Source organism: Pimephales promelas, chromosome 2 (genome assembly GCF_988280905.1).
Source record: "Pimephales promelas chromosome 2, fPimPro1.hap1.1, whole genome shotgun sequence".
Taxonomy (NCBI): Eukaryota; Metazoa; Chordata; class Actinopteri; order Cypriniformes; family Leuciscidae; genus Pimephales; species Pimephales promelas.
The window spans coordinates 18,306,131-18,318,228 of record NC_142770.1 but is presented as its reverse complement, the minus strand read 5'-3'; the positions used below and the strand labels follow the sequence as shown (position 1 = coordinate 18,318,228).

General features: G+C 43.2%; 1 protein-coding gene across 3 annotated transcripts; it reads left to right on the top strand.

Moving 5' to 3' along the window:
• Nucleotides 1–2,590: 2,590 nt before the first annotated feature.
• Nucleotides 2,591–9,949, top strand: LOC148995838 (uncharacterized). Of its 3 annotated transcripts, none has more exons than XM_089117596.1 (8): nucleotides 2,591–7,014; nucleotides 7,089–7,163; nucleotides 7,251–7,316; nucleotides 7,434–7,522; nucleotides 7,951–8,056; nucleotides 8,128–8,236; nucleotides 8,372–8,453; nucleotides 9,752–9,949. In XM_089117596.1, exons 3-8 carry the CDS (start codon nucleotides 7,251–7,253, stop codon nucleotides 9,843–9,845), a joined length of 546 nt encoding a protein of 181 aa, XP_088973722.1. In that variant the 5' UTR covers nucleotides 2,591–7,014; nucleotides 7,089–7,163; the 3' UTR covers nucleotides 9,846–9,949. The 3 variants fall into 3 exon arrangements, 2 of the variants coding, with proteins under 2 accessions (XP_088973722.1, XP_088973724.1); XR_016145712.1 differs by having other exon boundaries at nucleotides 2,678–7,014; nucleotides 7,257–7,316; nucleotides 8,372–8,442; XM_089117598.1 differs by having other exon boundaries at nucleotides 2,760–7,014; nucleotides 8,372–8,442.
• Nucleotides 9,950–12,098: the final 2,149 nt, after the last annotated feature.

Here is a 12,098-nt window from a genome sequence, read left to right as displayed (position 1 = left end):
AGCTCCTCTCCAATGAAGAATCTGTAGTTGGAGAGCACTCCCTTGACAATGGAGATGCTACGTGACTTTGATGGCTTTATCTTCATTCGAGCCCAGCTGATGTTCTCTTCCAGTTTTCCGAGCAGTTTCCTGGTACATGGAGCAGTGGTGGTCAGTGTAGTGATGTCATCCATAAAGACTCTGAGGGGAGGAAGACGTGTGCCCGAATTAAGCTGCTGCCCACCAACTACCCATTTTGATGCCCGGACGATGACCTCCATTGCCTTTGTAAAGGCCAAGGATGAGATGGTACGTCCTGCCATGATGCCAACCTCCAATGATTGCCAAGACGTGGTAAAATCAGCTGTGGTAAAGCAGAACTGCATGTCTTGGAAGTAGGATTTAACCAGGGTTATAATGGTGTCCGGAATGTGAAAGAAGGTGAAAGCAGCCAACAGGAGTTCATGGGGCACTGACCCAAAAGCGAGGTCCAAAAAGACGACATGGAGGTCCTTTTTCCTCACTTTTGCGGTCTGGATCTGGTGCCAGATCATGCTAGAGTGTTCCAAGCATCCAGAACAGCCTGAGATTCCTGCTTTCTGTACTGATGTATCAATGTACTTATTCCTTTGAATGTATTCAGACATCCTTTTAGCAATGATGCTGAAGAAGATTTTACCCTCTACATTTAGAAAGGATATTGGCCGAAAATGGCTAATGTTCTCCGCCTTCTTCTCCTTTGGGATCAGGACCCCTCCTGCCCTACGCCATACTTTGGGCACAATCTTCCTCTGCCACACCGTTCTCATGAGCTTCCAAAGAACCCTTAGGACACGCGGTGCATTCTTGTACACCTTGTATGGGACTCCATTAGGACCTGGGGATGATGCCGCCCTTGCCCGTTGTACTACCTTTTCCACTTCTCTCCAGGTCGGAGGACCAGTCTCCATCTGATGTTCTGGTGAGTTAATTGGTGGGATGTCTGGTGGAATGGTCATCCGTTCATGCCATCTTGGATCAGAGTGTGTCGCTTTCAGGTGATCTTCCAGGTCTTTCCTTGCTGCCTTCAGAAATCCACTTTTCTCTGTAGTGAAGAGGCTTTTCAATCCAGCTGATCCTCCTTTTCGCCACAGCCCCCAGTGGTGGTCAGTGTAGTGATGTCATCCATAAAGACTCTGAGAGGAGGAAGACGTGTGCCCGAATTAAGCTGCTGCCCACCAACTACCCATTTTGATGCCCGGACGATGACCTCCATTGCCATTGTAAAGGCCAAGGATGAGATGGTACGTCCTGCCATGATGCCAACCTCCAATGATTGCCAAGACGTGGTAAAATCAGCTGTGGTAAAGCAGAACTGCATGTCTTGGAAGTAGGATTTAACCAGGGTTATAATGGTGTCCGGAATGTGAAAGAAGGTGAAGGCAGCCAACAGGAGTTCATGGGGCACTGACCCAAAAGCGAGGTCCAAAAAGACGACATGGAGGTCCTTTTTCCTCACTTTTGCGGACTGGATCTGGTGCCAGATCATGCTAGAGTGTTCCAAGCATCCAGAACAGCCTGAGATTCCTGCTTTCTGTACTGATGTATCAATGTACTTATTCCTTTGAATGTATTCGGACATCCTTTTAGCAATGATGCCGAAGAAGATTTTACCCTCTACATTTAGAAAGGATATTGGCCGAAACTGGCTAATGTTCTCCGCCTTCTTCTCCTTTGGGATCAGGACCCCTCCTGCCCTACGCCATACTTTGGGCACAATCTTCCTCTGCCACACCGTTCTCATGAGCTTCCAAAGAACCCTTAGGACACGCAGTGCATTCTTGTACACCTTGTATGGGACTCCATTAGGACCTGGGGATGATGCCGCCCTTGCCCGTTGTACTACCTTTTCCACTTCTCTCCAGGTCGGAGGACCAGTCTCCATCTGATGTTCTGGTGAGTTAATTGGTGGGATGTCTGGTGGAATGGTCATCCGTTCATGCCATCTTGGATCAGAGTGTGTCGCTTTCAGGTGATCTTCCAGGTCTTTCCTTGCTGCCTTCAGAAATCCACTTTTCTCTGTAGTGAAGAGGCTTTTCAATCCAGCTGATCCTCCTTTTCGCCACAGCCCCCAGTGGTGGTCAGTGTAGTGATGTCATCCATAAAGACTCTGAGGGGAGGAAGACGTGTGCCCGAATTAAGCTGCTGCCCACCAACTACCCATTTTGATGCCCGGATGATGACCTCCATTGCCATTGTAAAGGCCAAGGGTGAGATGGTACGTCCTGCCATGATGCCAACCTCCAATGATTGCCAAGATGTGGTAAAATCAGCTGTGGTAAAGCAGAACTGCAGGGCTTGGAAGTAGGATTTAACCAGGGTCATAATGGTGTCCGGAATGGGAAAGAAGGTGAAGGCAGCCCACAGGAGTTCATGGGGCACTGACCCAAAAGTGAGGTCCAAAAAGACAACATGGAGGTCCTTTTTCCTCACCTTTGCGGTCTGGATCTGGTGCCAGATCATGCTAGAGTGTTCCAAGCATTCAGAACAGCCTGAGATTCCTGCTTTCTGTACTGATGTATCAATGTACTTATTCCTTTGAATGTATTCAGACATCCTTTTAGCAATGATGCTGAAGAAGATTTTACCCTCTACATTTAGAAAGGATATTGGCCGAAACTGGCTAATGTTCTCCGCCTTCTTCTCCTTTGGGATCAGGACCCCTCCTGCCCTACGCCATACTTTGGGCACAATTTTCCTCTGCCACACCGTTCTCATGAGCTTCCAAAGAACCCTTAGGACACGCGGTGCATTCTTGTACACCTTGTATCGGACTCCATTAGGACCTGGGGATGATGCCGCCCTTGCCCATTGTACTACCTTTTCCACTTCTCTCCAGGTCGGAGGACCAGTCTCCATCTGATGTTCTGGTGAGTTGATTGGTGGGATGTCTGGTGGAATGGTCATCCGTTCATGCCATCTTGGATCAGAGTGTGTCGCTTTCAGGTGATCTTCCAGGTCTTTCCTTGCTGCCTTCACAAATCCACTTTTCTCTCTAGTGAAGAGGCTTTTCAATCCAGCTGATCCTCCTTTTCGCCACAGCCCACATCCCCCCCCCCCCCAACATGTCGACTGTCCCTGTTTACCAAGAGAAACTGCCTTGGTCCACCTTGCTACTTCTTCCTTTCGGTGTATTTCCTCCACCACCAATTTCTTCCTTTCTGATGACGTGGCTCTGTTCCAGGCTGGTGGCCTAGTTGTTAACCCAAAGCCTCCCCTTCCCTGCTGGACATGCCCCACTACTGTATGTCCGCAAGTCTGAGAGTGGCTGCTGCCTCTTCCAACGCACTGGTTGGTCTCCATTTGCGGGCTCCCACCAAGGTTGGTGCATTGTTACTCACCATTGCATCACAAGAATCCATCAGTGTCATCTGGAGTCTTACTTTAGCACATTTGAATTCCTCCGTGAGACTGGTGAGGTGCAGTTTGAGGGCGCTATCTCCGTAGAGGCCTATGGTGATTAGGCATTGAGGCACTCCAAGCCATTTCTTGATGCAGCCTGTGATTCCTCTTTCCAACTTCTCCACTGTTGAGATTGGGACCTCAAAAATGTTAAGTGGCCACAGCTCTCGGGGAAGAAGGCCAAACTGTATACACCAGGCCTTCAGTCTTCCAGGGAGCTAAGTGTTGTTGATGGCCTGGAGCCCACTTCTGATTTCTTTCCGCAGCTGCTGTACCTGATCTTTATCCTTCAGGATGGCGTCATACCACCTTCCAAGGCTCTTAACAGGCTGGTCAGACACTGTTGGGATGGGCTCCTCTCCAATGAAGAATCTGTAGTTGGAGAGCACTCCCTTGACAATGGAGATGCTACGTGACTTTGATGGCTTTATCTTCATTCGAGCCCAGCTGATGTTCTCTTCCAGTTTTCCGAGCAGATTCCTGGTACATGGAGCAGTGGTGGTCAGTGTAGTGATGTCATCCATAAAGACTCTGAGAGGAGGAAGACGTGTGCCCGAATTAAGCTGCTGCCCACCAACTACCCATTTTGATGCCCGGACGATGACCTCCATTGCCATTGTAAAGGCCAAGGATGAGATGGTACGTCCTGCCATGATGCCAACCTCCAATGATTGCCAAGACGTGGTAAAATCAGCTGTGGTAAAGCAGAACTGCATGTCTTGGAAGTAGGATTTAACCAGGGTTATAATGGTGTCCGGAATTTGAAAGAAGGTGAAGGCAGCCAACAGGAGTTCATGGGGCACTGACCCAAAAGCGAGGTCCAAAAAGACGACATGGAGGTCCTTTTTCCTCACTTTTGCGGACTGGATCTGGTGCCAGATCATGCTAGAGTGTTCCAAGCATCCAGAACAGCCTGAGATTCCTGCTTTCTGTACTGATGTATCAATGTACTTATTCCTTTGAATGTTTTCAGACATCCTTTTAGCAATGATGCTGAAGAAGATTTTACCCTCTACATTTAGAAAGGATATTGGCCGAAACTGGCTAATGTTCTCCACCTTCTTCTCCTTTGGGATCAGGACCCCTCCTGCCCTACGCCATACCTTGGGCACAATCTTCCTCTGCCACACCGTTCTCATGAGCTTCCAAAGAACCCTTAGGACACGCGGTGCATTCTTGTACACCTTGTATCGGACTCCATTAGGACCTGGGGATGATGCCGCCCTTGCCCGTTGTACTACCTTTTCCACTTCTCTCCAGGTCGGAGGACCAGTCTCCATCTGATGTTTTGGTGAGTTGATTGGTGGGATGTCTGTTGGAATGGTCATCCGTTCATGCCGTCTTGGATCAGAGTTTGTCGCTTTCAGGTGATCTTCGAGGTCTTTCCTTGCTGCCTTCAGAAATCCACTTTTCTCTCTAGTGAAGAGGCTTTTCAATCCAGCTGATCCTCCTTTTCGCCACAGCCCCCCCGCCCCCTTCCAACATGTCGACTGTCCCTGTTTACCAAGAGAAACTGCCTTGGTCCACCTTGCTACTTCTTCCTGTCGGTGTATTTCCTCCACCACCAATTTCTTCCTTTCTGATGCCGTGGCTCTATTCAAGGCTGGTGGCCTAGTTGTTAACCCAAAGCCTCCCCTTCCCAGCTGGACATGCCCCACTATGTCCGCAAGTCTGAGAGTGGCTGCTGCCTCTTCCACTGCACTGGTTGGTCTCCATTTGCGGCCTCCCACCAAGGTTGGTGCATTGTTACTCACCATTGCATCACAAGAATCCATCAGTGTCATCTGGAGTCTTACTTTAGCACATTTGAATTCCTCTGTGAGACTGGTGAGGTGCAGTTTGAGGGCGCTATCTCCGTAGAGGCCTATGGTGGTTAGGCATTGAGGCACTCCAAGCCATTTCTTGATGCAGCCTGTGATTCCTCTTTCCAACTTCTCCACTGTTGAGATTGGGACCTCAAAAATGGTAAGTTGCCACAGCACTCGGGGAAGAAGGCCAAACTGTAAAAACCAGGCCTTCAGTCTTCCAGGGAGCTAAGTGTTGTTGATGGCCTGGAGCCCACTTCTGATTTCTTTCCGCAGCTGTTGTACCTGATCTTTATCCTTCAGGATGGCGTCATACCACCTTCCAAGGCTCTTAACAGGCTGGTCAGACACTGTTGGGATGGGCTCCTCTCCAATTAAGAACCTGTAGTCAGAGAGCACTTCCTTGACAATGGAGATGCAACGTGACTTTGATGGCTTTATCTTCATTCAAGCTCAGCTGATGTTCTCTTCCAGTTTTCCAAGCAGTTTCCTGGTACATGGAGCAGTGGTGGTCAGTGTAGTGATGTCATCCATAAAGGCTCTGAGGGGAGGAAGACGTGTTCCCAAGTTAAGCTGCTGCCCACCAACTACCCATTTTGATGCCCGGATGATGACCTTCATTGCCATTGTAAAGGCCAAGGGTGAGATGGTACGTCCTGCCATGATGCCAACCTCCAATGATTGCCCAGATGTGGTAAAATCAGCTGTGGTAAAGCAGAACTGCAGGTCTTGGAAGTAGGATTTAACCAGGGTTAAAATGGTGTCCGGAATGTGAAAGAAGGTGAAGGCAGCCCACAGGAGTTCATGGGGCACTGACCCAAAAGCGAGGTCCAAAAAGATGACATGGAGGTCCTTTTTCCTCAACTTTTGAGGTCTGGATCTGGTGCCAGATCATGCTAGAAAGTTCCAAGCATCCAGAACAGCCTGGGATTCCTGCTTTCTGTACTGATGTATCAATGTACTTATTCCTTTGAATGTATTCAGACATCCTTTTAGCAATGATGCTGAAGAAGATTTTACCCTCTACATTTAGAAAGGATATTGGCCGAAACTGGCTAATGTTCTCCGCCTTCTTCTCCTTTGGGATCAGGACCCCTCCTGCCCTACGCCATACTTTGGGCACAATTTTCCTCTGCCACACCGTTCTCATGAGCTTCCAAAGAACCCTTAGGACACGCGTTGCATTCTTGTACACCTTGTATGGGACTCCATTAGGACCTGGGGCTGATGTCGCCCTTGCCCATTGTACTACCTTTTCCACTTCTCTCCAGGTCGGAGGACCAGTCTCCATCTGATGTTCTGGTGAGTTGATTGGTGGGATGTCTGGTGGAATGGTCATCCGTTCATGCCGTCTTGGATCAGAGTGTGTCGCTTTCAGGTGATCTTCCAGGTCTTTCCTTGCTGCCTTCAGAAATCCACTTTTCTCTCTAGTGAAGAGGCTTTTCAATCCAGCTGATCCTCCTTTTCGCCACAGCCCACATCCCCCCCCCCCAACATGTCGACTGTCCCTGTTTACCAAGAGAAACTGCCTTGGTCCACCTTGTTACTTCGTCCTGTCGGTGTATTTCCTCCACCACCAATTTCTTCCTTTCTGATGACGTGGCTCTGTTCTAGGCTGGTGGCCTAGTTGTTAACCCAAAGCCTCCCCTTCCCTGCTGGACATGCCCCACTACAGTACATTATACCATACTTAATGTTTCAGTGCTGTATCAAATTAAATTACTAACAATTTTATTTGTTTACACAGATCATTGATGCATACCTGCACTGCATTACGAAATTAGCCAAGGTAATAAATGAAATTTCGGTGTTTTCATTCTGTTGTTAGAAATACTGGATTTTAACAGACCAATACTGTTACAGATACCTGTGCATTGTTTGAATGCTGTACTTGGGTCCTCTGTCTTTTATCGTGGCCATTTCAGAGTTATTCAAAAGGTAATATGGTTTAATTACAGACTATGTAATCTTATACACATGCATGTTGGGGAACTATGGATTGTAAGTGCTCTCTTCTATTTTTAGATGAAGTTACCCACAGCCTCAACTTGGATTTGTCCTGTAAACGTTGGAGGTCACTGGATTTTAGTGGTACTTTTCCTGATTCTGTATTTACCACAAACTTTATTGGTATTTTTTGGTGTGTCTGTAAAATCTTTAGGGATTGTTTTAGTATTAACTAATACTTTTTTATTTTTATTTCAACAGATTGTCAAAATGGAAGAAAAATCCCTCCTCGTTATAGACCCCCTCGGTAATGAAAATGTGTACCAGAGAAAAATTCTTCGGAATTGGAGGTGATGTAAAACCAGCTCTTCCTACTGCGTTTGTAGACTTGCATATTTGAAAATGTGGTAACACTTTACAATAAGGTTCATTAGTTAACCATAGTTAACTACATTAGTTAACATGTACAATATGTGAACAATACTTCTTCAGCATTTATTAATCTTAGTTAATATCAATTCCAACATTTACTAATACGTTATTAAAATCAAAGGTTGTATTAGTTAACATTAGTTAATGGACTGTGAACTAACATGAACGCACAATGAACAGCTGTATTTGCATTAACTAACATTAACAAAGATTAATAAACACTGTAACTAATGCATTGCTCATCATTAGTTCATGTTAGTTAATGCATTTACTAATGTTAACTAATGAACCTTATTGTAAAGTGTTACCGGAAATGTTTCTGAACAAATGACTTGTACAATAACAGAAATTTTTTGAAGACAAGAAATGTCAGTGAAGGCCCATGGACGATCCAAATTGCAAGACACAATCTGCAGCAGGACGGTTCTAGTTGTGGTGTCTTAATTTTGATGGTATGGATATTATTGATAAATATAATTGGGATGAAGGTGTGTTACTTTACACCTACACTGACTCTTTGTAGTTTGCAGAGCTCATTCTCCAAGGTAGAAGTATCAACGTTGCTCAAACAGACACAGAGGAGGTCTTAGCCACAAGAGTCAAAATTGCAGCCACTCTTCTGGAATGCAAAGGTATCCATTAATTATCCATATCTGACTTGTCCTTTGACAAGATACTATATTCAGGATAAATTGTGCTAAAGTCTTGCAGCAAATGTCTTTAAATTAACATTGCTTGCGTTGCACTATTTTTGTTTTTCATTTAAGATGGTGTGGAAGATCTCTGTGTTTCCTGCAACATGTTACACTTTGATGCTGAGGAGGATTTCACAGAGATGGTAATAAGACAGTAGGTTATATACTGACGAACTTGCAACTTTCACTATCCATTCATTTAGTTTTTTGTCTTATCTGATGTAAATGGGTTGGTTGAAGCTGGTGGATGATGGCGTCTTCAACGCCAACTCCACTATGATAAGCAAACTGCAGGGAATCCTGATATGTTGCTTGGGCCCCGTCCACACTTCTGCATTTTCGTTTAAAAACGGAGAATTAAAACGAATACGATCTCCGTCCACACCAGCGTTTTATCTGCTGATTAGAATTTATCTCCGTCCACATTAAAACAACTGAAAACGCGAATCACATGACTATTCACCACCGCTGTAAACAGTGGCTGACGAATCAGGGAAGGACACATGATGACTGACACCCGTATATGACAGCCGTATATCCGTATATTTTGTGAAACGATGATGTCATGTCATGAGCTGAGCTGGTTGTCATTGACAGCGACAACAACTTCCGTGAGCCCACGCTCTTTCCTGACGTCATCAAAGTACGTCTTTTGTTATTATTTTAAACGAGTGACCCCTGGTGGCCAAAAATCGCATACTGTACGTTTAACTGGTTAATGTACGTTTTCTTCGGGAGTATATGGTTTTGGAAATTTTTGAGAAATTCTAAATTAACACATTACAATTTACCTAAACCCATTATATTTTAGTCGACTAAATCTACTATACGTTTAGTTTACAGTAGATTAATGAAATCAAAAGAGAAAAAAAAAACTAAAATTGCTATAATCTTATTGTATTTCGTCAACTAAAACAATTCAGATGACTAAATATGACAAATTAGTTTTAAAACTAAATCAAAATTTTCAAAATTAACACTGATGTATGCAACTTCTCCATATTGTATTTTTCCTCTAAAGTTTCATTTGGAAACCACGATTATGTTTTTCGATGTTTATTGTTCAGGGGTCTCTAAGTTCCCCATATTCCCAGCATAAGTAGCTAGCTGATGTTAAAACACAACATTGTTCGGCAAACTTTCTTGTCGCCTACTGAAATGTTTTTATTTTTCACACCTGCTTGGCTTATCTTTAACTCATTCCACATTTGAAAAATAAATGAACACAAGTTGAGGGATTCTTCTGGCACTGTCCACTCTTTGTAGTATTCAGTAATCGGCAATTTGACATTCCTAACTGCTTTCACTAAAGCAGGCAAAACAGGCATCCTTGAAAAAGTAATATTACAATAGTCTTAACTGGTTATTTAACTGCTAGTGCAGCTGAAAAGTCCCTAATGATTCTTCAATGCTTCTGAAGTTTTTTTTTTATTTTTTATTTTGTCTTTAAAGGTGCAGTGTGACATATGCTCAAGATGGACGCACAAGCAGTGTACCCCTGCAACCCTTGCCTCTGAGCATTTTAAGTGTAAAAAGTGTGTGTTAAATGAATAATGTTTGCCTCAAACTGTTGCAAAGTTCTATGTTGTACGTATTGTTCAATGTGTACCAAATTTGTATTAAAATAATTTTCAACCTGTCTATAAACAAGGAATGTTTTTATAATGTGTTTTCTTTTAGTAAGATACACAGAAATAGGTTATGAAGGGGTATGCTGGTAAGTGTGAAAACTAACAAAAAAAAGGATACCCCAACACTTGCTTGGGTACTGTATCTTTATTAAACCAGGGCCCATCAAGACGCATACCCCTTTATAAACTGTATTTTTATTAAACCAGGGCGTATCAAGACGGCATACCCCTTTATAAACTGTATTTTTTTATTAAACCAGGGCCTATCAAAACAGCATACCCCTTTATAAACTGTATTTTTTTATTAAACCAGGGCCTATCAAAACAGCATACCCCTTTATAAACTGTATTTTTTTATTAAACCAGGGCCTATCAAAACAGCATACCCCTTTATAAACTGTATTTTTTTTTATTAAACCAGGGCCTATCAAAACAGCATACCCCTTTATAAACTGTATTTTTTTATTAAACCAGGGCCTATCAAGACGGCATACCCCTTTATAAACTGTATTTTTATTAAACCAGGGCGCATCAAGACGGCATACCCCTTTATAAACTGTATTTTTATTAAACCAGGGCGCATCAAGACGGCATACCCCTTTATAAACTGTATTTTTTTATTAAACCAGGGCCTATCAAGACGGCATACCCATTTATAAACTGTATTTTTATTAAACCAGGGCGCATCAAGACGGCATACCCCTTTATAAACTGTATTTTTTTATTAAACCAGGGCCTATCAAGACGGCATACCCCTTTATAAACTGTATTTTTATTAAACCAGGGCGCATCAAGACGGCATACCCCTTTATAAACTGTATTTTTTTATTAAACCAGGGCGCATCAAGACGGCATACCCCTTTATAAACTGTATTTTTTTATTAAACCAGGGCCTATCAAAACAGCATACCCCTTTATAAACTGTATTTTTTTATTAAACCAGGGCCTATCAAAAATAGCATACCCCTTTATAAACTGTATTTTTATTAAACCAGGGCGCATCAAGACGGCATACCCCTTTATAAACTGTATTTTTTTATTAAACCAGGGCCTATCAAAACAGCATACCCCTTTATAAACTGTATTTTTTTATTAAACCAGGGCCTATCAAAACAGCATACCCCTTTATAAACTGTATTTTTATTAAACCAGGGCCTATCAAAACAGCATACCCCTTTATAAACTGTATTTTTATTAAACCAGGGCGCATCAAGACGGCATACCCCTTTATAAACTGTATTTTTTTATTAAACCAGGGCCTATCAAAACAGCATACCCCTTTATAAACTGTATTTTTTTTATTAAACCAGGGCCTATCAAAACAGCATACCCCTTTATAAACTATTTTTTTATTAAACCAGGGCCTATCGAAACAGCATACCCCTTTATAAACTGTATTTTTATTAAACCAGGGCCCATCAAGACGGCATACCCGTTTATAAACTGTATTTTTATTAAAACAGGGCCAATCGAAACAGCATACCCATTTATAAACTGTATTTTTATTAAACCAGGGCCTATCGAAACAGCATGCCCCTTTATAAACTGTATTTTTATTAAACCAGGGCCTATCGAAACAGCATGCCCCAAACTGTATTTTTATTAAACATGCAGGGCCTATCGAAACAGCATACCCCTTTATAAACTGTATTTTTATTAAACCAGGGCCTATCAAAACAGCATACCCCTTTATAAACTGTATTTTTATTAAACCAGGGCCTATCGAAACAGCATACCCCTTTATAAACTATGTTTCTTAAACCAGGGCCTATCGAAACAGCATACCCTTCACAAACACTGGTATGCTGTTTTGACAAAGTAGGCTAAATTGACAGACACCGCTATAAAACTCAACTTCCGGTGTGCTATTCTGACAAAGTATGCTACATTGACAGAACATCGGGTCATAGGAGGGAGGACGGAGGAGCGAGGAGGGATATTGAGAAGCACCCTCGTTCATTCAACAGTTGACAGTCATTCAAGTTATAGCGATCCAAACTAGCTAACGATGTGGGAACACAACCTCAACGAAATTCAAAAGGGTGAAATAACAGTACCTTTACCCTCTGCAGTTACTTGGTTGGGAGTATTATAATAACATTATTAATAATCAATACTCATCAAGGCATGGTGACACAGTTGTGCGAGCTGACAAACAATTAAAATAA